The sequence below is a fragment of the Strix uralensis genome, chromosome 5 (assembly GCF_047716275.1).
Source record: "Strix uralensis isolate ZFMK-TIS-50842 chromosome 5, bStrUra1, whole genome shotgun sequence".
Taxonomy (NCBI): Eukaryota; Metazoa; Chordata; class Aves; order Strigiformes; family Strigidae; genus Strix; species Strix uralensis.
Genome location: NC_133976.1, coordinates 78,506,349 through 78,531,419, shown reverse-complemented (window position 1 = coordinate 78,531,419; position 25,071 = coordinate 78,506,349). Strand labels below are relative to the sequence as shown.

At 39.9% G+C, this 25,071-nt stretch overlaps 1 protein-coding gene across 6 annotated transcripts in view; it reads left to right on the top strand.

Annotated features, from left to right (window-relative positions):
* Window positions 1-390: 390 nt before the first annotated feature.
* Window positions 391-25,071, top strand: part of GNPTAB (N-acetylglucosamine-1-phosphate transferase subunits alpha and beta) — a 45,612-nt gene continuing 20,931 nt past the window's right edge. For 3 of the 6 annotated variants that reach the window (XM_074871855.1, XM_074871850.1, XM_074871851.1), the window contains exons 1-9: window positions 391-576; window positions 5,451-5,536; window positions 11,679-11,798; window positions 13,742-13,783; window positions 14,535-14,740; window positions 15,439-15,503; window positions 15,744-15,878; window positions 22,704-22,865; window positions 24,626-24,805. In XM_074871855.1, the coding sequence (XP_074727956.1) occupies window positions 460-576; window positions 5,451-5,536; window positions 11,679-11,798; window positions 13,742-13,783; window positions 14,535-14,740; window positions 15,439-15,503; window positions 15,744-15,878; window positions 22,704-22,865; window positions 24,626-24,805 (1,113 nt within the window). In that variant the 5' untranslated portion in view covers window positions 391-459. Of the gene's footprint in view, window positions 577-1,216; window positions 1,374-5,450; window positions 5,537-11,678; window positions 11,799-13,013; window positions 13,073-13,741; window positions 13,784-14,534; window positions 14,741-15,438; window positions 15,504-15,743; window positions 15,879-22,703; window positions 22,866-24,625; window positions 24,806-25,071 lie in introns of those variants that run through there. The other 3 variants (XM_074871853.1, XM_074871852.1, XM_074871856.1) reach the window with 3 other exon arrangements.

The window sequence follows — 25,071 nt, the reverse complement described above, 5'->3', positions numbered from 1 at the left end:
CCGGCAGACCCGTACCACGGATATACTGCGAAGTCTTGTGCCTTGAACGCTCAACGCCATGAGCGAGGAGCCAAAGGAGGAAAAAACCATGCAGTCGGACGCCGTATTGCCGCCCGGTGCTGAGCCCTTTGGGAAGGCTGAGGGAAACGGCGGCGCGGCGGGGGCCGGGCAGAGGCCGAGGCCGAGGCCGGGCAGAGGCCGAGGCCGAGGCCGGGCAGAGGCCGAGGCCGGGGCCGGTGCCCGCCCGCTGCCGCCGGAGCCGTGAGGGAGCCCGGGCGGGAGGCTGAGAGCAGCGAGGGGCCGCTAGGTGGCGCCGCGGCGCCGCCGGAAGCGGGGCGGGCCCTGAGGGCGGCGGGACCCGCCTGCCCGCCCGCCCCGGCGCACGGCAGAGCGGTGAGGCGGGCCGGGCCGGGCCGGGCCGCGCCGGGCGAGGCGGCGGGAGCGGCGCGCCGGCGGGCCATGCTGCTAAAGCTCCTGCAGCGCCAGACCTATACCTGCCTGTCGCACAGGTATGGGCCCTGCCTCTGCCTCGGGGGCCTCGTCCTCATGATCGTCTCCGCCCTGCAGTTCGGGGAGGTCAGTACGGCGCCGCGCCGCCGTGGCGCGGCTGCCCCCCTTCCCCTCGCTTCCTGCGGGCAGCCCCGGCCGCGCCGTGCGGAGCCGAGCGATGCCGGCGGGGAGAGGCGCCCGGCGCAGTCCCGCGCCTGCAGGGCCCGGGAGGGCGCGGGCGCCTTTGGGCTTGAGGCTGTTTTTCCGCTGGGGAGCCGGGTGGTTGTCGCGTCCCGCGGGCAGCGAGTCCCTTCAGCGCGGCGGCGGTGCCCCCTTCTTGTGTTCGGGGCTCTCACCGCGGCTGGGAAGCGACGCGAAGCGCCCCCGCGTGCCGCGGTGTCGGCGCTGAGCTGCGGGAGCCCGGCCGCTCGTTCCCCGGGCGGCGGCGGCGGCAGGGCCGCCCCCCCCGCCGCCCCGGTTCCTCCGGCCGCCCCCCCCCCCCCCCGCTCTCGCGTCAGGTGCGCCGGGGGGGCGTGACGCCGCTCGCCGGCAGGCGCCAGGTGTGACGCAAGCGCTGGGTGCCCCCCACACCCCCCCCCGGAGGGTGGTTGGGTGGTTTCTAACAGTCTTGGCGGGCCCTGGGAGAGGAGGGCTGAGAAAAATCTGCCCGCTGCGGGAGCTGGTGTTCTCTCGTCTTGTGCAATTTTTTCCCCACTTCCCTTATCAGGTGATTTATTGGCGCTGTATTCGTGTTTTGTTTGACTTCTGAAGCCTGTGCTGGATGTAACCTTCAAATGGCGACCGGGAGTGACGGAATCTTCCTCCCTTCTGGAGTTTAAAGAGTTAAACGTAGGCTCTCTCCAAGCTGCCCGCAGCTCAGCAGAGTCTGTATTACATTGCTCGATGCTTATTACTCAGTTTGCCTGCGATTTGTAGATGATGTAATAGAACGTCTACTTTTTCTATATATGATTTTATACAGATGTATAGTATATTTTAAAGCTTCATTTCATATTACCCTGTCTATTTTCAAAGTCATCAATGAAAGAATCTAGAGGGGGAAAAACCAGTCCTGCTTCAGTGTAATGTTTGAGATTATAGTAAATATTCAGGGAATTAAAGGAAGTATTTTTGTTAGTGTAAAAGGATGTCAGTGTTAAATGCAAACAGACTGGAATTTCCAGATTCCTCAATTGTTCTTTTTTTTCCTCCTTTTTTTTTTTTTCTTCCCTGTTTTATTTTGATGGGCTCTTTCAGATACAGGAAAAAAAAAAAAAAAATGAACAGCCATGAAGAGCATTATCTGCAACTTTTGAGTGTAGCCCAGTCAGAACTTTATTTTGTGTATCTGTACATCATCTTTGCATGAAATACTTCATCCCTGCTGCCTTGCAGGGTTCACAAGTTCCTGAAACACTTGAAAGCCATCAACGAAGTAATTAATTATGTAGTACTCTTCAGCATCTGTTTGTACATGATTATCAGCTTGGATTGGTGTATACCTCTTGGTGCTGTGAAACTGAGTATAAGTTTGCCTTTCCTCAGAATGGGGACTTAAACTGAACTTTAGGATTTCTTAGAACTTCGAAGGTTTTTTAAAACGCTTCAGTAGTTGTCCAAGTTATGGCTGATTTTGCTGAGAATCAGTCAAAATCACTGCTCAGAATTGTTTTCCTACCAAATCTTAGTTTGCTACTTCCAGCCCTTTTAGAGATATTTGGAAAGCTTAGGTAGTATTTAGACAGTGAGGAAAGAACTGGCAGATTCATGTAGGAGTAAATTTTCAAAATTATATGTTAAGAAAAAAAATTGACCAGCAGTGTTTTTTAAAAAAACAAACCGACCAACAAGAAAACCCCCACCCTTTGTGAAATGACCATACAGATATATAGAAAAAAAATTGGGTTTTTTAGAATGATGGTGAATAAGCTTACTAAGATATATTTGCATACATTTTGCTTTTATGATTTAAAGTAGTGTGTTTTGGTAAACAGTAGTAGTTTAAGGATTTAGGAGAGACTAGGCTTGTGAGAACAAGCATTGTTAGACCTCTTCTGACAACTGTAGTGGGAATGGAAAACACTTCTCTTTTTCATACAGAGTCCGCAAAGCGGCAACTAATAAAAATATGTAAGACTGTTTTGAAATGAAACCAAGAGATCTTTCTAGTAATTATCAGATCAACCATTTTCAACAGTTTGTGGGGAACTGTCAAGCAATAAAAATCAGCATGAGGCAGCGCTTATCATATCCTGGGGTCTGAGCAGTGTTTGCAGTTCTGCTTTTTCTCCACCCAGCTTTTTTGTCCTAGTAAGCAAAATTGATCTGCTTGCTTAGATTCATGCTAATATCAATATTAATGATGGCATAAAAGTGGATGGCTAGGACAAATATGTTGAGATTGGTAATGATGTGCTGCCTCAAGCTGAAAATGAGCTTCATTGCAAGAAAAAAAAAAACTTGAGCTCCATGAAATAATAGTGCGTGAAGCATGATTCAGGAACGCTTCTGCAAAATCATAAAGGCCAGGCAGGTCTAAGCCAATGCTGTAACTTAGTTGCAAGATGAACTTTAAGTTTTAGGACAATTTGGTTGTAAACCCTTCTTGGCTGTCCTTCTGTTGTTCGCTCAGCTTTGTAAAATGTTTCGTAGCAGGAACATGCCACAGCCACTGTTACCACCTGTCTGATACAGTATCTCCTAATAGAGGGTGTCTCTCCCCCTTTTTCTAACATTGTTCCCTTAGTGGTTTTATAATACCAGTATGTATTGTTGATGCAAAGCGGCCTCCAGGCATTATTTCAACACTAATAATGTGACAGGAGGAAACAGTTACAGGAAAAAAATGTATTGGGTGGGAAGAGCTTAACTTTTTTCCTCTGTCTTTCTAAAATGATCTTTTTAGATCTCTTTAGAAGACCTGGGTCTTTTTGGTTATAGTTGCAAGGCTTGAATGGTTAACTTTTTTTTTTTTTTTCCGGAGAGCAGTATTATTCATATAATAAATTAAGTTCTACTCAAATACTTCCATATTTATTCTAGCAGCAGATCAGTGTGTGTCAGTTCATTGTTATCAGTAGTAGCAAATGTTTCCGTGTGGATATCTTTCAGTGCGTGCTGGATTAAACTAATGTATTTGGCACAAGCATGAAATGACTTGCGCATGGAAAAAGTGTAATAGTGTGTTTTCAAGACAATACCCGACTTTGGTATTTAAGGGAGGAGATTTTATGCTCACCTGGGAAATCACATGTCCTTTGTGTAAGGGGAATGAACTTGTGCAGATGTGATCTTGGTTACAAAGAGACTATTTGCAGCTTTGACAGGAATTGTGTGTGTGTGTGCTTGTCACCCAGCCACATGATGGGTCTTCCCTGCTCTCTAGAAGGGCTTTACTTTGCTTTAGTGGCCATGAGGGTAGAGAGATGTGTGCCGCCTTAGAAGGGAGGAAGGTAGTCTTTATGTTATGGTTTTGAATGGGAAATCTCAGTGCTAGGTTAACGGTTGGACTAGATGATCTTCAAGGTCCTTTCCAACCTAGATTATTCTGTGAATGCTATCTTAGAGTAATGGTAATACAAGAAATAAACAATAGTAAAATTTAGGTCTAGGAAGAGTGGTGTAAAGTAAGTACTATCCTTTCCTGGTATTTTTGGTTTTTTCTCCAGTACATATAAATATGTACTTACACAGTGAAAATAAGCCACTACACCTCCATCTATAAAGCAGCACAAAGTGCCACTGTAGGTTTTAAGGTTGGACTTTCACTGTGAAAGATATCATAGCAAGTTTATCCTGGAGTAGAACCTAAATGTTTTATATTTTTATCTCAAGTTGCTTTTGCTTTTTTGCTATATCAAAGCATATAAGCATTTTTAGTGTTGAAAAGTCTGATTTTATTTTTTTTTTCTGCTTAGAACCATGATGTTGGATACTTCATTAGTAATGGAAACATAACTATGTGCCATTGTTTTGTGTGTGTATATATACTTAAGAATGGAAATGGAATGTAAAGGGGGAGTAAGAATTGGCTTGTAATTGGTTTCCCATATAGCTAATATGCATGAAAATGCCTGGGAATGGGGACAGCTGACAAAGGGCATTTAAGTGGGTGCAGCTTGATGTTTTAGCTAAAAACCTTGATGTCTGGATGAAGGTGGGGAAGACAACCTTCAACTGTGTGTTCCCACCATTCCTCATCTGTTTTGACAACCAAGTAGAGGAAGATAAAGTGCTCTAGCTTTTGAAGGTTCATCTTTCTGTTGGTTTAGTTCTGTGACTTGGCTCACTGTAGGGTTGGATGAACTCGTGTCAAGCTAAAGGGAGGTGCAGAAATGTGGGGGGATGGAAGAGAGGCTGCAGCCTGAAGAAATACTTTGCTGTTGGGTTAGTCTGGCTGCAGTGTAAGATGTCACCTGTATTGGGAAAGAGCTATTGTGTTTTAAGTTTGTTGCCAGGTCAATTTGTATAATTTGATATGCCATGGCCTGGCTGTTCATTTGCAAAACTCAGGTTTTGGAGGTGTGTATACTTCAATATGTCCTGTATGAGAATAGAAAGGAAGACAAGCAAAATTATGCAAGGGGGGGGGGGGGGGGGTAGGGGTTTCCCGCTTGTTTTGTAGTATATTTGGTTTTGGGAAAACATTCCTGAATTTTTCTAAGGCTAAGAGACAAGGGGAGGTAACCTAAATGAATAGTAGAATAGAAACTGTGTCCGTAAAACATGAAATTCTTTCTTGCAGAGAAAAAACAAAGTTTATTTAAATCAAGTGTGGTCTTAAGTTCTGGCTCATTGTAATAACTTAGTTTGGATTAAGATCTGGTAAATTGTGCATTAATGCATAGGTCCATTTGAATGAAATTGATTGTGATTAAACATTTCAAAAGGAGAAATTTAAGCGTCTAATTTTAGAAGGTGATGATATCAAGTGTTTTGTGTTTTTTTTTTTTTATTTGCAGGTTGTTTTGGAGTGGAGCAGAGACCAATATCATGTTATGTTTGATTCATACAGAGACAACGTTGCTGGCAAATCATTTCAGAATCGGTGAGCTTTACTTGAAGTTGACAGTATTGCACATTTTACTGTTCAATGACTTTTCAAATATTTAAATCAAGTATGTTAGATGACGTAACATACTGTTGAGCAGGATCTTATTGTATGGGCTCTAAATCTACAGCAGATTTTAAACTTGGTGGTTTTAAAATTGTTAGTGCTTAATATCCCAGTTTGGAAGATGTTTGGCATTTGGAAGGACTAGTCATATAACAGAATTTACATTTTAAATGCATTTAATTCATCCAGTCTCTAATGAAACATTAAAATGGTGGTAATGTTAACAATAAAAGGAGGACGTGACATGTTTTCCATATATTTTCTTATCTTTAAGTATTGTTCCTGTGTGCTTAGAATTCCAACTTTCAGTGTTTTGAAAAGTTATTTTGCATCTGCCTTATATTTTCTAAATAATGTCCCTCATGTCACAGTAGAGAGTCACAAAGCTAGTAAGAAGAAGTTTTTTTAAAGATGAGTGCATGAGAAAAGCAACTCACAGCAAGTTGGAAACCAAGTCATACGGGTCATTTGTTTCAGTTGTGTTAACTGCTACTTGACTTCTTGTGGTTTCATTGTTTTGTGTCTGAATAGTTGTGGGGTCTGTTGCTCAGGAAGTCAGTGGACTGTGAATTGGTAGGTGGAAGAAACTACTAAGTAGATATCATCTGACTTGTAAGTGTTGATACACATGACTGGAAAAAACAACCCTGAAAGCAGATGCTTAATCTCTCTTGAGGTTTGTTGAATCACGGGACAGTAGAAGTGATCAGATCAGTTTGTCATGCTTTAGCTGGTGCTTAGATGACTCTGTAAAAGTACATTGCATGGTGTCAGTGAATCCTATGTACTTTTATAGTCTCATCTCTTACCCCCCTCCCCCATTTTCTGAAGGATGACAGATGACAGCAGCTCATATGGATGATTAGCTTAATGTTTACATGTTTCTGCAGTACTGAAGTGAAAGCATGGTAGTTTGTTCCTGTCAGTACTAAAATGCCTGACGTTGTGATAATTAAGTACAGTGCTTTTATAAATGGCCGAGTTGTCCAAAACAGAATTGCAAATCTTACTGTTGTGATGTAGATGTGGTCAGTTCCCATTTCTGCAGTGTGTTTTCTTGATATAGAAATGTTAAGAAATTAAGCACATAACTAAAGAATGGTTAGCCATAGTAGACCTAAGAGTTGTCTGGTTAAGCTAAGGCATTTTGAGCTGTGGAAACAAGGCATTTTTGAACTGTGAGAACAAAGAAGCAAGTACACATAAACAAAGATAGAGGCCCCAAGGATGGAGGATGTAGCACCATGGTGACAGAAGGTAAATGGGCATTTTATGACCCAAAAGGATGACTCCCGACCCAAGGACGCGCATCACATTTCAGATAAGGCAGAAGAAACTGTTGACGTTGATGCAACTCTTTTGAACTAATCACACTTTTGTTATAAATATGTATGTTTGTGTTGTGAAACCTCATGAATATGTATAAGATACCTGCATTTAAGTCGTAAATTCACGGGCTTGGGTGTGCATGTTAGGTGGAGGAATCCCCCGTGCACCCAGCGCTGCAATAAAGAATGCCTGCTTTCTAATATTCTAACTTTGAGTCTTGGAGAGTTTTCTTCAACCGACTTTTTCGGTATCATTCTTACTTCATTTTGGTGGTGTAAAGCACTCTTTAGCTAGTGTTGATTTCCATGAATTGTGAGCAAAGCATGTAGTGCCTGGGGGGGGGAGTGTTATTGGCTGCCTGAGCAAAAACTTAAAGTTTTCATGATGGGTGCTTAAATTATTCCAGTTCATCCATAAGTCTTTAATACTCTTATGTCAGGCGTGACAGGGAAGTTTGCTGTGATAGTTGGTATCTGCACACAAATTCCCATAAAAGTTCATACCAACCAAAAGTCTTTGTATAGACATACTTTTAGGCATCCAATAACTTTTAGAAGTCCCTTGTCAGGTGTTCAGTTTATTTTTATTATCAAACTTCATGAATGCAGTAGTGGACCCCATCTTGCAGTATGCACTGTATCAGTGATGGTTTGATGGGGTTTTTAAGGTTGGTATCAATGCAACATGTAGGGTGTGACATGGTTTTTACATAAATTGAGGATTGTGGACTTCCAGTTTTGATCCTAGATTATCCATTGATTTTTAATCAGTTTTTATTCTAGTGTTAAAGAACAATATTCAGAATTGGAGAACAAGAAGCTTATTGGTTTGGAAATTAAGCAGATCCAGTGCTTAGTGGAAAGTAAAAGCTGCATGGCCTTTAGGAAATGTTAATGGACCTTTGACTGAATTAGTGTTATCTTCTAGGAGTTTTGCAGGAAAACATCTCTGTTCTTGTCAAACAGTTTTGTTACAAACTTTTATAAAGAAAATCTCAGTGTAAAATGTAGACAGATTTGTGCATGTGGGCAAGCTCCTTATGATTATGAACTCAAAAGGCTCTTCTTCCTGAGTAACACAAAACCACCGAAGTTGTTAGCATCATTAGTTACACCTATTGAATGCTGTTCTCTGACAGACCAAGGAAGACTTACTGTTTTGCCTTGAACTTTAGAAATTGCCTTGGTTTGCTTTTCCCTCCTGTCGCATGTCCTTTGGCATCCCAGCTGTTGTACTTTCCAGGGAGTCACATCAGCTGCTAAACTTCCTACTTATGTTGCCGAGGCTGTTACACAGCTTGAGATAGTGGAGTAGAAATGCCAGGGCTTTTTACCAAGTCACTTCATCCAAACCATTTCTGAAGACTTACTTAGTTTTGATATGAAAATAAAAGGGAGAGAAGGAAACTCAATAATGGAGTTGTATGCAAGTGTCTTGGACAAGAACTGTATTTTATTACTCTCCACCAGCAAATTCTGTGTTTTGTCAAAAGATGATGTGTAATTTTGCTTTTCCAGGACATGGCTAAATCATATTTAAAACTCCAAAATACGTGTGAAAATGTGAAGGAACAATCCTCAGCTTTTAAAATGTACAGACTGATTTCAGTTTGGTACAGCAAATGAGAGCCATTGGGGAGTCATTAATTGTTGAACAGAGTGAGGCTGGAGAGATGTACAGGTTAGGGAGCTAAGAGGTACTGGGGGCAGGAATAGTGATGGCACAGCGGAGTTGCCATTGGTGGGTAATTCCAGCGATGTAACAGGCAGGAGGGCTGGGAGGTTTACAGTGGGGAGCTTAAGGGAGCAATAGACTTACACTCATTCGTAAAGAGGCTCAGCAAGGTTGGAGATCACCCTATGGTAGCTTGGGAGAGATCCAGAGGCTGCTGTGCTCCTCCAGCAACTGTGGACGCTGAGACAATGAGGCTTTGTCTTCTAGCTGCAGTGCTGGCTGGGAGCATGGCTCTCCTATGTAAACAAACGTCAAAGGTACAGAAAATGCTTCCAGGCAGGTGCATAGAAAAGGCAGCACGTGCAGGGCTCCTGTCTTATCTGGGAGAGCTGGTGGCTCTGGCTTTGTCTTCAGGCAGGATCCTACTGATGTTTTAAGGTTTGCAAGTGAAAAATGGGTACAGTTTTGAAAGAGGAAAATAAATGTAAAGGAGTATCCAAAACAGGCTTCAACTTATTGTCTGGGAGTCTCCAAGGAAGTTTCTAAAGTCCATGTTTGCTGACGTTAAAATCAGTAGCGAATGGGAAAATTGATGATTTTCTGTAGAAAGGTATTACATAATTTCCATTTAGGCAGCTCATCTTGGGCCTAATCTGTTTCCTAGACTGGTATTGGTGCTGAAGACCAAATGTATAAATACACGTGAAGGAGAAACACAGCTTTAGAATTTGAGGGAGAATGTTTTTGATCTTTTCTGACCTTGAACAACTTGCAAAAGACTCTGCATATTAAAAATAGCGTTTGAGAAGGATAATGTGGAAGTGGCTCTCCTGTTCCTTTTTAATTTTAAAGCAAAATGCTACTACCTGCTTTTCAAAATATAAACTCTCAGTACTTTTTAAGAGGCCATAAAACCAACCAGAAAGCTTTGGCAAAGACCAAGAAGGTAAAATCTTAACAATGTTCCTGATCCTAATTGGGAGCAGCAAATTAATTTGTGTATGATACCTGGTTTTTATTACGTTTGATAACCTCTGTTTTCTCAAACAATATATGCTGTAAAAATGCATTAAGAAAAATTGGATTTGGATAAATTTTAAGCAATTAAACTAGGGGATCTGCAAACAGTTCACTTGCTTTAATAGACTTTTTTTACTAGTCTGTATTGCCATTGGTAATGAAGAATGAGCTTACCACGCCAGGGTTAATTCAGAGTTGACGTACCTGCATCTGACCAAAAATGCCTTTTCTCTGTGGACTTTATTAGTATTTGCCTGTATGTGGCATCATTTCTATGCTAAAAATCAAGTGTAGCAAATTACATAGTTCTATGTGCTATTGCATAGAAACACACTTTTAGCAAATGATAAATTATGGAGAGGCTTCACAGAAGTCAAAATTGCCTCATACCCTAGGAAGAACTGGAGTTGAGGCTTTTTTTTGCGGGGGGATGTTTTATATTCTTCAGTGAAGCCTGTGCAAATAAACTCTGCACTTTGCCCAGAAGACTGAGGGTTGGGCATTTTTGAAATCAGCTGACTTGAGTCGGTTGCTTACACCTAAAGCACTCTTATCCTAGCCTGTAAGCATTCAAGGGATGGTCAATCCAATAATTTAACTGATCACAGCAAATGTAGAAAAGCTGGAACAGCTCCTGCCATTGAATTTCTACTCCGATGGAGGACGTTTGAGTTCAAAATATGCCTTGAGTTGCACCTATTAATGAACTAGAAGGTAGTGTCACCTCCAGAGAAAGAGGTGAAATAAGTGATTAGAAGGGTAGTTGTATTCAGTAAATTGGCCTTTTTTGCCAGTTGAGAAGCTAGCTTCCTGCAGAGTGAGTGTTACATGTCAGAGGTGAGAGAGACTTTCTCGGTGGTGCTGCTGGGGGAGGCAGCACTGCTTCGTAGACGTTCAAACTGTCTCAGAATGACCCACTATTATCCTTTTAAGTGTCATAGCTCAGGAACAGTGATGAATTGAGTACCAAATGTTCCTGTCTATTGTGCTGTGACCAGCTACTGGCTGCCCTTTTACCAAATTTTGTGCTTCAGTTATTGAATCTCAGCCAGTAGAAAATGAAGCTGGGTGGAAGTTGTCTGCATGGCATACTGTGCAAGGGAAGGTGGAGGAAATACTTGCCTATAAGGTCTGTCTCTTTGTGAATGCTGTTTGAAGGATGCAGTATGTGGGCAGGGAACACACCTTTCCTTGGAAACCTCATTGTGTGACCCCGTGGATGTTAGCATTAGAGAAGTGCTCACAGTTTAGGGAGGTATTGAATAGCTTGACACTGGAACTTCTGAAAATAATAGTTGGGGCATCCTCCTGCGGACTGAGAGGTTCACCTATGGCAGCAGCTGAAACAAAGCTGTGGCCTCCGAGAGAAGATTATCATAAACAAATAGAAAAAAAGGCACCCAACCCCCTTTCTTTTCTTCTGCTTTAGGTATGCTAGGAAATCTGTAACTGTTGAGAAACAGCTCCAGGATATTAAATTGTGTCAAGAATGAATTTGCTGTGTCTAGAGCCTGAATTCATGTACCTGACTTAGGTTGCTGGTTTATGAAATGCCCTGTTACTAATGTCTAAGAGGCATTCCTAGGATAGAAACCTGGTCCTGCTGAGATCTTACTGTCTCCTTGCAGTTAAATAACAGCAAGTATGATTTAAGTCTTTATATACTTCATGTTGTCCTATCTAATGTAGTTGGTGAATTAAGGATGTGCCTGGATGCTGGTACTGATTTGTAAAATATTTTATGGGTTGGAAGGAGTTGGGTTATACATTAATGTCAGTGAAACTTAGAGCATAAACTTCAGATTTCCTTTAGTTACTGAACTGTTACATCTCCTTTATGTCCTTTTTGGTTTTATGTCTGTGCTGTTTTGTCAAGGGCTTGTGTATAATTAAGAGATGATATATATATCTGAAGAGAAGCTTTCTGCTTTGTCTTGTTTGCAGCCCAGACACCAAGTATTTCTGTTGTTAGACAGAAATTGCTATCATAGGATGCCACAAACACTTGTGATATCAAACAGCTCACGCAGCTTTCATTTGAATTATGTAGGCTTTGTTTACCCATGCCGATAGACGTGGTATATACCTGGGTGAACGGCACGGATATTGAACTGATCAAAGAATTGCAACAGGTCAGAGAACAGATGGAAGAAGAACAGAAAATAATGAGGTAATAGTCTTATGTTTTCCCCTTAACTGACAGCAGCAAACTAATGCAGTACTAGCTCTCTTTGTTTTTCTCCCATGTTACTCAGCATGAAAATTTAAAGTGCGTTTTCTCACTTCTTCATTTGATTATTCTCAAAACCTTGTTTCAGTTCTACATTTAGCTCTGAAGTCCTGTCTAATCAGAAAACTGTTTAAGATACAAAACATATTAATTTAAAGTAATTAAAGCTGTTCTGTCTTGAATCTGTAAAATGCCGTGCAGAAAACTGCTTTGTGTATATCATTCTGTATTGATATCTATAACTCAGTTTTTAAATAATAATAAAACTGTATCTCAAATGTATAACCTCTCTTCATCGCCTTTTTCCTACTTTCCACCCCTAGTATTTCTTTTATAATGGGCTTAAAATCTTAAGCATATGTTTCTTAAAGGCTCCTTTTTAAAGTTAGATTTGTAGTCTCCCAAACACTGAAACTGAGAGGAAAATAAATTATTTGTGTTATAAAGGTATGAGTCAGCCTTCTAAGGAGGGAAAGACATGTATTGCTGCATTTGGTGTTACAGATTGTGCTGTACTGTTCTGCAGAATTACTCATCTAAGGCTTCAAACACAGGCTGCTACAGATACCTTGGATTTTGTATTGTAACCATTGATCTAGTTCTTAATAAGCAACTCTGTGGTCACGTGATCTGCTTTGGCCAAAAAATATGCTAAAGGGAAGAATAAGTCTGTGTTCTAAGGGTTGTAGTAGTTTAATTCAGAATAATCTGAAATCCACAAGTGAGTGGATTGATCTGATTTTTGGCATGTTACAACTTGCAGTTTAGGTAACCATGGACAATGTCATCACAAGAGAAATTCTGGATCTTTGTTGTGCTACTTAAACAAGGAAAGTATTAGTAGAACTTAAAGTCTGTTAGTTTAAACATCTTAAACACAGACATGGTCTCTGCTCTGAAAAGCTTTCAAATTTATACTAATCTTTTCCTAGCAGTTCATATAGCAAATGGTAGGGGTTTTAGCTTTGTCATCACTCATGCTGTGATTCCCATTTTACAAAGGGAAAAGCACATTATTTTCTTCCATAATGCTGATTTGGAAAGTTGATATCAAGCTTATGAGTAAGACTCGTGTCCATGCCCATGTTCGTTATCTACAGGGCCACCTGCTTCTCTCCCTTGTAGATAACTTTTTTTCATGTACTTTGAAATCAGTTAGCACTGTTACAAAAAGAGCTGTTGCATGGGATCAAGATAACTGCAGGAAGACAAAGGCAAGTATGCTATAAATCTCTGCTAATGAGCGTATATTTTGTATTGCATAGCAAAACTTTCTTGTTGATATGCCTGAATTGAGCTAGTCATAGTCCAGGTGCTTTATTCTTCAGTGGGAGAGAGTAGTTTGATGGATGATGGTTGTCTTTCTGTTGGTATGTGTAGAAGGGTGCCCTTCAGATATTATTATGATTATTATTTAGCATCAGCACTACTACCTTTACATTAATTCTCCTTAGCTTCTATGTTCACATGGTAAATGCATGACAGACCATATCAGAATACATATGTTAGGCAAAACAATCAAGTCAGCCTAGTTTCAGGTCACTTCATCCTGGTTTCTTACCAGTGTTTTTCATATCAATATCAGTTTCATTAAGTAATCTAATAATAACCCCTGAAAATCCTGTTAGCAAAAAGAGTCCTGCTGCCACAGCTGTCAGCACAACCAGTAATTTTTGAGCTCTACTGCACGAGGATGAGCAGTGAGGGGCATGTGTGTCAGCTTGTGCTCATCTTGGCAAGGCCAGTGGCAAGGCCTTGGCAGTTTTATAACTGGGTTATCTGTGCTTTCACAACGTGTCCCTTAATTAACAGTCTGAAATTAGACTTAATTCCTTACTGTCAACTCAGTGTTATTTAATGTAGTTGGTTTAATTTTGTAATAGGGAGATCCTCGGAAAGAATGCAACGGAACCAACAAAGAAAAGGTGAGGTTTTGTGGGTTTGGGCATAAATTGGAATAAATGATATCCTACTCATTGTTAGCTGAAAGCAGATCCTGGTTGGGGAGGTTGTTTGGTTTTCTATAGCCTGTGCATGCTTTCTTTCTATGTTACTTCAAGAAGAGTTGACAGCATGATAATACATATGTTGAATAAAAGTGATGTTATTGTGACAAATATGAATGAGCTTCTTATAATGTGACAATTTCAAAGTTCAGAAAGCATATCCTTGTCCCTGGTTAGGTATAGTTCTAATTCCAAGTGTGGATTTTTAATGCATATGTGCCTGGAGTTTTATAATTCAAAAGCATGAAAATTTTTTCAGCATTGCTTTCATCTGCTGTTTGTATACATGGCACTGCAAGCAATAGTCTGTGGAGGAGCCAAGACTGTTGTGCCTCTGCTGCCAGGAAGCAGCAAGGCCTGGTTTGTCCTGTTCTTCATTTGGCTTGGTCATTCAGCTATTTAGAGATCTTTATAAGGTCCCCTCTGTGAGTAAAATCTGTAATCTTGGAAACTTTGGAAAAAACAGTTATGGGAACGAACTAAACTGTAACAGTCAGATATTTGCCTTCTGCAGCAAAATAAACATGCTTTTAGTAATTTCCCCCTGCCCCAGCAGATGTTAGAAATAATTGATCAGATTTTACAAAATCATCTCTCATTGGATCTAAGATTGATTTTTGTCTTAAATTTTCTACTAGTGTTAAAATATACTTCTGGTATTTTGCCATAGTGAGAAGCAACTGGAGTGTTTGCTGACACACTGCATCAAAGTGCCAATGCTTGTCCTGGATCCTGCACTGCCTACCAATGTCACACTGAAGGACCTGCTGTCCATTCATCCTGCTTTACAAGCTGCTAACAATATGTTCTTTGTAGCAAAACCAAAAAATCCTTCTACCAATGTGACAGTAATTGTTTTTGAGAGCCCTAAGGATGGTAAGAACCTATTTGTCAGATTCCAGCCAGTTTTCTAGAGGAAGATTTTTAGTAAGCTGCTGTGAATGAGTTGTGGGGTTTTTTTTCTCCAATACTGACTCTGCCAGTAATTTTCTGTTTGACTTTAGCAAGTCATTCAGCACCTCTTGCCCTCAGTCTGCTTCTCTAAATGATGACATTAATGATACTGTTTGCCTACCTCCCAGACAACTGATTACAGATGATTAGAGTTTCATGCTTTAAAAGACTATTGCAAAACAGGTTTGATATCTGATTATCTGTGTTGCACTGATGATCTCAGAAGACTGAGGTTTAGACTGAGGAAGATTAGTTTTAGAAATCCTCTTTTAATTGCTGTAAAGTCTAGTTTGAATATTGTGCAATAAGTTCTGCCCTTGCTCAAAGGATTGCATACTTTAAAACAAAATTATCCATGTGTTCAGCATATATAAGTAGGATCTTAGAGCGGGTATGGGCTTCTTACTTCGTTTAATATGTAGTGCCTGACCACTACCACTCACTAGCCCAACCGCTGGTGTTGATTTTACCACCAAGAATTATTTACCAGTTATAAAGACAACTCTTCACAGCATAAATATCCAAATCTTTTTAATTTGCAAAAGTATATCTTAGTTACTAGACTGTAGGAAAGAAGTGACTTTCAGCTTTTGATTTGCAATGCATTTTATGTATTCTAGTTGAAGCTGCCCATTCTGGAATGTTAAAAGACAACAGCAAACAGATAGTATGGAGGGGTTACCTGGTATGTACTTTTAAAATGTTAAACTTTTCTGTACATTTTTAGAAAGTGTTTATGTGCTATTCTCTTTACATAACTCACATGTAGTAAGAAGTGAAAGCTTTTTAAATAACCCGTATTTCAGTTTTGAAGTTTGGGTTAAGTGACAAAATACACACTATTAAATCTGTCACCTGATGAAGGATTGATAGATAAATGTGAATTACTCTAAGTTTAAAAAAGTCTTTATACTTTTGTTTTTAGACTACAGACAAAGAAGTTCCAGGTTTAGTATTAATGCAAGACTTGGCCTTCCTTAGTGGATTTCCAGCTACATTCAAAGAAACAAATCAGCTACGAACAAAACTACCGGAGAGCCTGGCCTCTAAAGTAAAACTGGTAAGGGTCTGGAGGAGAGACTAGCTTAGTTGTATTATTTTTTTGGAATGGTTCACATATGGGATCTCACCCACCCAGGAGACAGGATGTTTCTGATAGTCATCTGTTTTACTGTGTGAGTCTGATTTCTTGAGTTGTAAAGAGTAGTAAATAGTGACTCAAATAGTTGCCTTCAAAAGACCAATTGTCCACTCTGTGACTGCAAGTTATTAGGCATTAGTTTTGCTAGCCTGCAACTGATTAAAAAGTACCAACCTTATCAGTTGCTCTCAGCTGTTTGCGATAGGCTGTTGTCTTGCTGAAGTATACTCTATCACTGGCTTGTTTAATGTGACATAATTGTGTTTATGTAGCTTCTTAGCTTTTTTCTTCCCTCTTTGCTTTTAGAAGAATTATCTTAATAGTAACAGCACTGGATTGTTTCACAGCTGAATGCTGTATTTCTCTCTGCCAAATACTCTGTATGGTCTTGAGCAAGTTGCACTTCAACTTACCCACCTGCAAGGCAACCTTAGACCACAACTTGTGTGACTGCCATCTGTTAACATTTTGTGCCTTCTATTCTCCCCTGCCATTTGGACACCTTTTCCAGTTACAGCCAAGTTTGACAGATACGTAACTAAGTTTCAAAAGTTTGTGAAAGTAATTGCTTATGTGTTGGAGAGAGATGTGATTGCTTGTGTGAAAGGGGCTGAGGCCAGGGAGTTTGTGGAGGAGGAGGAGTTAGCAGGGATAAAGCGATGTCAATCTATAGGTAATCTGTCTTCATTAGTCTGATGCCCATTTGTAGAATGTGCTAATTCACTTTACGGCTTGTTCTTGGTGCTCAAATGAGCATGACTTCCTCTCCATGTCTTTTTTTTGGCAGGCTGTGTTAACAAATCATGTATTCTGCTATTGCAGAACGATATTGTGTAACCCCTTTCATAGGCTGGTCACACTCCAACTTAATGCAAGCAGAATTTCTCCTTTCTTGTCTCAGCTTGTGTTAGCAGGCTTAGAGGCTCACTAGTGGTAGAAACCTTCTGAAATAAATACATTTGTACCTCTCTTCCTACACACTGTTAAAGAACTTTTATAGAGGTCTTAAAATTATTTAAGCTTAAATAGCTATCTTTTCTTTTGCCTTTGTTTACATATCTAGTGTATTCATAGAGAGTGGCCATGGCTTTTCCCAGCCTTTGTTTTACCGCGTTAATCAGGCAGTGTTCATCCCACAGCTTTGGCTCTCTATTCCTCCCGTCCTTCTGACAGCCCTTCCCTGCCACTTCCATTGTGGATTTGTCTGCCTTCCACATGATTGACTGGAATTTTGTACAGCATTTTAAATGGGGCATCACCAGAACTTTTTACACAGTGAAAAATACATAGTACATCACTAACCCAAGGCTGGCAGACCGTCAGAGACTTGCTGTGTGCTAGACTATGCTTATTGCAAGCACTGCTGCCCCTGTTTCTACGTAACCTCCCATGTATCCTTCCACTGCTGTGTATTGGTGCTGTTCATAAAACCTGTCTCTTGGTATTGTGAATCTGTCGCTAGTTTGGGTGAGTGATATCAGATGTGCTTTGGTGTGGCCAAGGCATCCTTCCTTCTCTTTCTTAGTGGCACATTTGTTAAACAGCAGTGGATGTTCATATGGCCAGTCTGCCAGTCCCTGCTTGTTTTATGCGCTATGGGTATTTTTTTAATCACTTTAAAGAAACCGTGTCTGCTGTAGAGAAATGAGATCATTATCCAACAGGAGATGGCACTTCAGTTTTGCTGCCTGAGATGCTAGGTTCTTCATTTCAAGTTTGCTTAATGAACATTGTTAGTTAAATGCTTCCTGACTTTAAGCCATCTAAAGAATCTTCTTTAAGTGTAGGTTCATCCGTTTGGGTTTGGAGCCTTTTCTAGTTCCTTGCCACAGCTTAAGCTACAGATTGCTGGTAGTTTTAACACACTTGACTTAATGGAACTGACGAGCTCAGAATACCTTTGATTTACCATCTCTTCTCATTTGTTAAACTTGCCCTTTAGCATTCAAGAAACTTAGTAACAAGATGTTCCTTAATTATTTTTTTCTGTTTCAATTTAAAATCAGTTTGTTTTCCTGACCTAGGGTTATTTTCTAGGAGCAGCTCTTTTGTAACGTTCTCATTAATTACCAAATTGGTATCTGAAATAATACTGCCTCTATCAGTTCAGAGATGATTTGGTGGAAAAGAAATCTGTCTGCTTCTACCTCTGGGAACCACATTGGAGCAGCATCCTAGGCAATGTTTGTTCTCTGGCTGAACATCAGATGTAAGCTCTCATGGTAACATAGCTCTGAAGAATGTTGCCCCTCAAACAGTATTTGTAATTTCATTCCCTGTCCTTTCGCAGATGTTGCTTTATGCTTTTTCCAAAATGATTTTGACTTAAATCAGTTCTTTTATCCATAGTACCCTACACCTTTTTTTTTTTTTTTGAGTTCTGGTGCCTGTGTCATTAACACTTGGTGTTCCTTTGTCAGAATAATGTATATAAATATAAGAAATGTTTTATTTGCAAGGATAAAAATTTTTACATATGTAGTGTGGATGAGGTTGTTTCTATAGAAGCCTTTACTGAGATCCTAGCTCAGAATCAGTTCTTCATTCAGTGGATGTTGTAGGTCAGCAGTTATGGTAAACGTAATGAAGTGTGGTTTTCTCCTTACCAAAGAGAGAGATGCTAGGTTAATGCTACAGTTATGTCGAAGAAATGTTGGTTGTTTACAATTTTCACTGAAATTTGCAGCAATTCCCCTGCTGTTACCATTTCTGAAATGTTAAGGTCTGTGAAGTGGTGTGAGATGCCCAGTGGAGAGGAAGAAAGCTGCACCTGAGTGTAGGCTAGACTTGTCTCTTGTAGCCGCCTCCTGATGCTTAATGGGTTTCTGCATGCTTGTAAGTGGCTGTTTCGTAGGGCAATGCTGGAAGTAAAGAAATGATAAAAAAAAATTCAACAGTGCTGCTATTGGAAGGGAAGAAAGGTGAGAAAGGGAGGAGTGTAGCTGTTGGTGCATTTTTGTTGAATGTTGATAATGCTGTTTTAATTGGACTGCTTTAGTTTGATTGAAATCACTTCTGAATCCAAAGAGTACCAAAAATTGCTTGGACATCTGGGCCAGGTGTTTCTTCATCTAAAAATCTCTGAGAAAAGCAGCTGAGCTGAACTAGAGGGGGTTAAATTGTGACAATTTAATATATAATTAATCAATTTTCAAGGTGAATTATGTATGTTACGGTCTACAGAACTTCGTACTTATGGCCTGCACTGTATGTAATGATATGGCAGTTTATTTCCAGATAAAAGGTATGCAGCAGTGTGTCTGCTGATAACACACACAATGTAGAACAACAAATGTTATGACAGATGTGGTTGAAAATGATATTTGGCTAATCTTTATTTTCCACAGTTTCTTAACAGTGCATTAGTAAGCCACTAGATGGAGGTGTTACTCTGGTTGTACAGCTGTCTACTGCTAAGCCATATTTCTTCAAAGGCTGTAAAGGTGTTATATTGTATCTACACGTGAAGAACAACTGAATTTTTTCACTTTTCCTTTCTCCCCTTACCTACATTTCTAAATAAAACTATTATTGTTCAGCCTAAAAGAGACGCTTGTCACCTAAAATCTAGGTAGTGATGTAGACTGATAAGGGAAGGATTGAAAGGGCAATTTGATTTTGTTTTTTTTGAGGCTATCATGCTAACACTTTTTCACTGAAATAGCATACAGGAGTGAAAATGTTTGGAGAAAGGTGAATTCCTGAGAGCTTGCAGACCTCCTTCCTTTGCAAAATATTGTTTCCTCTTTAAGCTGCATGCATGCACGTATACACATATGGACAAGTTATGTTGAAAACGTAAGGGCTGTAATGTGTCTTAATGACCTTGTCTTACTAATGGAAGAAATTCCCCATAGGAACCTGCAGGCACAGTGATGCTGGTTATTTGCTGCCCTCACTGTCTTGAGGGTGGGGGGTCTGCAGTTCTTGCTGCTGCTTTTGTCAGTGTTGATGGAACAGACAGGTGGCTTCAGGAGTTGGTGTTTTATGTTCACAAAGATGTAATAAGTAAGCTTTGTAGGAAAAAAAAAAAAAACAAACCCTTAAGGCATTGCATTGGTTTTTACTCTGATATGACCTTACTACAAAGTTATCTTGTAAAGGGAACTTGTTAAATTTGTAAAGACAACAGTATTTCATATTTGTAAATCTTTTTGTAACTCTTTAACACAACACGTGCCCCCCCCCCCCCCCCCCCCCCCCCCCCGCCCTTCCCTTGCTGTGTCAGCATATGAGTTTTCCCAGTATCCTTACGGGAGTGTAGGACTGGTTGAGTCCAAGTCCCAGATCAGAAAAAAATCTGCTCTCGAGGCCTTTTACCTTGAGAACACAGAAATGAAAGTGTTTACTTCTGTGTGGGATGGCTTAGCATGTCCAGCCTGCTTCCTAGTCTAGTAAGTCTAAGCATTGCCAGACATGCTGGCTCCAAAGGAGAACCTGCATTTAAAGTTGCCTGGTGGGGAGAATGCAGTTTTCCTGTCTCATTTTCAAGTGCATGATATAAATGTGCACAGTGGTGGTCTGAGCGTGTGCCTGCATGGTGTCTTTTCAGCCTGCTTGTGTTAGAAGCAGAGGCTCGCCTGATCACACTGACTCTGTGTGTCTACCTGCTTTTTCTGTTCCATTTTCACAATGCCTTTGGATCTGCTGACCTGTTTTGTCAGGACGAAGATGTTGTCTAGAAGATAATATTTCAAGGGAATGGGCAATTGCATGTGTCCCCACTGAGGGGAGGTTTATACCTGTGAGAACTTAGAAAATCTGTCAGGATGGAATTCCATTTTGAATATAGCAGCAACAAAATGCTCAGAGCAGAGCTTACAATTTATTAGAATCTAGTTAGTTACGTCACCAGATAACTTAATTGAAATTTAACTTTACTGATAGCTCTGCATGTGAAAAAACGTGCTTCTTAAAAAAAGGTATTGGTGGAAAGAACATTGATGTAATAAAACTGATCTATTCAGTGCAGAGGTTATCTTAACTCTGATGCTGAGCAGTGGAGCACATTTTTCCACTACTTCTTGTTTGTGCTTCAACTGTTACATATTTAAAAACCTAACAGCATGTATTCTGTGTTAGTGGGGGGAAAGGAAAGGGGTTTCTAATAAATCTAGTTAGGAATCTGTAGTACAGGTACCTGTTCTGAGTTTGGTGTAAACAAGTTAAAGAGAAACTAAATGTTCTTAAATGCTTTCAAAGCTCTAGAATGGTAATATTTTTGGTTTGTTATATGTATGTTTTAAATGACAGATTCTAAGGGACTATGTGACACTGTTGTATTCCTAAATAAAGCACATACCCACTGATGGCAGCTTTGCAATCTGTAGCATTTCAATATCGATATTTTTGGAGGTTGCTAGCTGCAGTCCGTAACTATACCTCAGCCATTTAGCTACTGAAGCCATCCTTTCCACCCATAGGTTCAGATGATTCCCTGGAAGGTCTGAGATTTATCAGATTTTTCTAATGGCAGGCCTCATAAGTCAGATTGAAAGATCTCAAATAGCATATGAGTCAAAGCATCAACAGCTTTGAAATGTCACAAGTGGGACAGCTGGTCTTGCTAAGCGAAGGGGTGCTAACTCTGGGACAAGTGGTGTTTTAAAATGAGCAGAAAGTGTCAGATTTAATGAAAAATAAAGAAAAAAAAACGCTTAAGGTTGTTATGAAATAAACTGTGATGGTTTTGCTGTTGTCGAACATGACAGTATTCAAATTTTCTTAACTTATGAATTGTATTTACAGATCTTATGCAACAGAAAATTTGGTAGACATGCTTATTTGTCTTATGCTGCATGAAGGAAAAAAATTAAGCGTAGCATTTAATAAATATTGTTAGTGATTAACTGCATTTATTCTCAATCTGACTGTTGAATGCATGCACTTGGAGAATCAAAGTGCAGTTCAGCTTTTAGCTTGTGTCTGCTCATACTACTTCATACACTAAGCACAGCATAACCCAATAAAATGCTATATTTCTAGTGAAATGTTTTGGTGCCCTGTAATTTGTAAGCTATGCTAGCTGTTAGAAAGGTTATGTGTAGTACAAGCCCCTTCTTACCCTCTGCATTATGAAACCTGATATACAGACTAGTGGCAAGAGATAAAAACAGCAAACAGATCAAACAGTCCACAACTAAGAAATGACCTTAACAGCATATTGGCAACCATCATTAAGGACTTGGAGAACCATGTGGATTAGTTCTGGAGCCCTTTGTATCTCAGATTTCTGAGCTGTAGGTTGATCTGTAAACCATTCTGAAAATTTCACGCTTCTGACGGCAATGATGAATTGGTGATCTTAATTTTCCGAGAAGAGCATTGCTTGATCAAGATGGAAAAAAAAGTATGATTCTTTCAGTCATATAATTAAGTTGTAGTAAAATAAGAATTTTGTTATTGGAGGTGGGAGGGAATGGATGGGGACGTACTGTTCACTTATTCCAGAAATATTTATAACATGGGCAGCTTTACTGTTGCTGGTTCATTGTGTAAAGAGACATTTTCTTTGGAAAGTGAGAATTAAGCATCTAGAAATATTCTGTATCTTTAAATGTTTTTCATTTCCCATTTTACTACCCCTTTTTGTGTTCTTACAAAATTGTAGTTCTTTAAAAAGAGTGTTTACCAGTTGTTCTTATTAGTAACTCTGGTAAGAAAAATACAACAAAAAGATGGAATTGGCAAAGGAAGAGTGCTGCTGTGGGTGCATGCTAGAAATTTTTTTCTCTGCTTGTATAGTTGCAGCTCTATTCAGAAGCCAGCGTGGCTCTCTTGCAACTGAATAACCCTAAGGGTTTCCAAGAACTGAGCAAGCAAGCAAAGAAGAACATGACTATAGATGGAAAAGAACTGATGCTTAATCCTGCTTATTTACTGTGGGACCTCAGCTCTGTCAGTCAGGTAGGTAAATTCTGTTACGGCGTGTAGAGGTTGCACTATTGAAAAACTGCAAGTAGAGGCTAACTAGTCAATGACAAGGAACATAGGATTTCTTCCAGAAGCTTGGAAGTGTTAAGAATCCAGTATTTATTATGTTGTAAGAAAACATCACAAGAACACTGTCAAATTCTGAAATCAAGGAGGAAGAAGGATCAAACAGTGTGACATTTAATTTTCATTTTCATGTTCTCCACTAAGTGAAAAATTTTGCCCTCTGCACATGTTCTGATAAAGTTGTGTGCAGTCAAGTCCCAAAAGGCTTAACTGATACTGACTGGCAGATAAGCAGGCGTCTTGTGCGGGGGAGACAGAGGGTTCTATTAACAAACATGATTATCCCCTTCCCGATATGTTTCTTAGGCATTTTTTGCTTTGCAGTATCATATGTGCTGAGCAAATGTGAATTACTTCTCTTCCAAAAAATTTGAAGACCTGAAATGTCTAAAGGAAAGGAGGTTTACTTTGAATACTTTTGATACAAGCAAGGATGTTTGGTTTAGCAACAGGAAGTACGATAACAAGGTGTCTGTTTTGAGATAAGATCTTCCGAAATCTTGGGGTTTTTTTTTTCTCCTGCTGGAATTTAATTTTACAGTAAATGTCAAGTGGGGTGGGTAAAGTAAATGTGCCCATTGCAGTAAAGCTTTCAGTCTGTCTTTGTATCCTGTGAACCTGGCTTTTGGGGAATTTTTCCTTGTTAATACAAACCCTGAACTCAAACTTCATACTTCCCCATGTTGAAATTACACATTATTTTGTAAATGGGCACTTAGTCAGTGGATGATGGTGTTATGAAATGTTTTCAGTTGTTATGTTTTTGAGAATGTGTAAGCTGTGTTACTGTACATATTAGAAAAGATTATGACATTTACGGTGTGTAGAATCTGCAGTGAAAAGGGTAATTGTTAAATGTTCAAATTTTTCTTGAGTTTCCTGTTCCAGTTGGGCGTAAGTCTTTTAGAAATGTTCCTTTTAGGCAGCCTTGTTTTTAGAAGATGCCATTAAGTTCTCATAAATGGGAAGAAACATATGTTGCAGTGTTATGTAACCTGATTTTGTTACTTACCTGATGAGTTTCTAATTAAAATGTTGTCTTTTTAACAAAAACATTTGGAATCTATTTGATAGTGAATATTAAGGTAAGTTTTGTTGATTTTTCTCCTGCTTAAATTCTTTAAAATAAAAGAGTACAAGATAATTGAAGAGCTGGTACACCATGACACTTCCAGTGTATCTATATTAGGTGACATTTATATACGGTTTATGATGCAATGTACTTGGAAGGCCCCAGCCTCTTAAAACTGGATTTCTGAAAGGTGATGTTACTGATTTGAAATGCAACTTGACCTTTGGTCAAGATCAGGAAATAATTGAGACTAATAATCTAGGAAAACTAGAGGATGTGTTTTTTTTTCTGGGGTTCTTTCTTCAAAAGCCAGGATCACTGAAGGCACTGTCATCCCGCCATGTGGTCAGCAGACATCCTAATGATACCAGGTGGTCAGCCACTGATGTCAGAAGATTGTATTGTTCACCTTGATAATTCAGAAGAATATGATCCCTTAGAAGAATGGTACTTGATCAATGTACTTTCTATTTTTGAATGTCTAAGTCCTTAAATGCTTCTGCACCCGTATGCTAAAGCACATTGTTGTTACCTAGCTGGATCAGAACTTGAATGTTCTATTTAAAATCTAAGAAAGGTTTATTTCTTTTTATAGTCTAAACAGGATGAAGATATTTCTGCCAGCCGTTTTGAAGATAATGAAGAGCTGAGATATTCATTACGATCAATAGAGAGGCACGCCCCTTGGGTACGGCATATTTTCATTGTCACTAATGGGCAGATTCCTTCCTGGCTTAACCTGGATAATCCTCGGATAACCATAGTGACACATCAGGTAAAGCCCAAACAAAGAAGTGTCAAACAAAAAACCCCCACCGAAAATCCCAAACAAACAAAAATATCAGCACGAAAGAACCACTAGTAAAGATTCTGTGTTTATTTTGAAATGCAGTTATCCCCTTTCAGCTAAAGGCTGCATTTATTTGGAGGGTAGAAGTGACCACCTCTTCCCTGTCTCATCCATGGTTTTATTAAACCCCATTATGTCTTTGTATTTTGGCTAAGCAGATAACTGAAAATATCAAGCCTTCATTTAGTCCC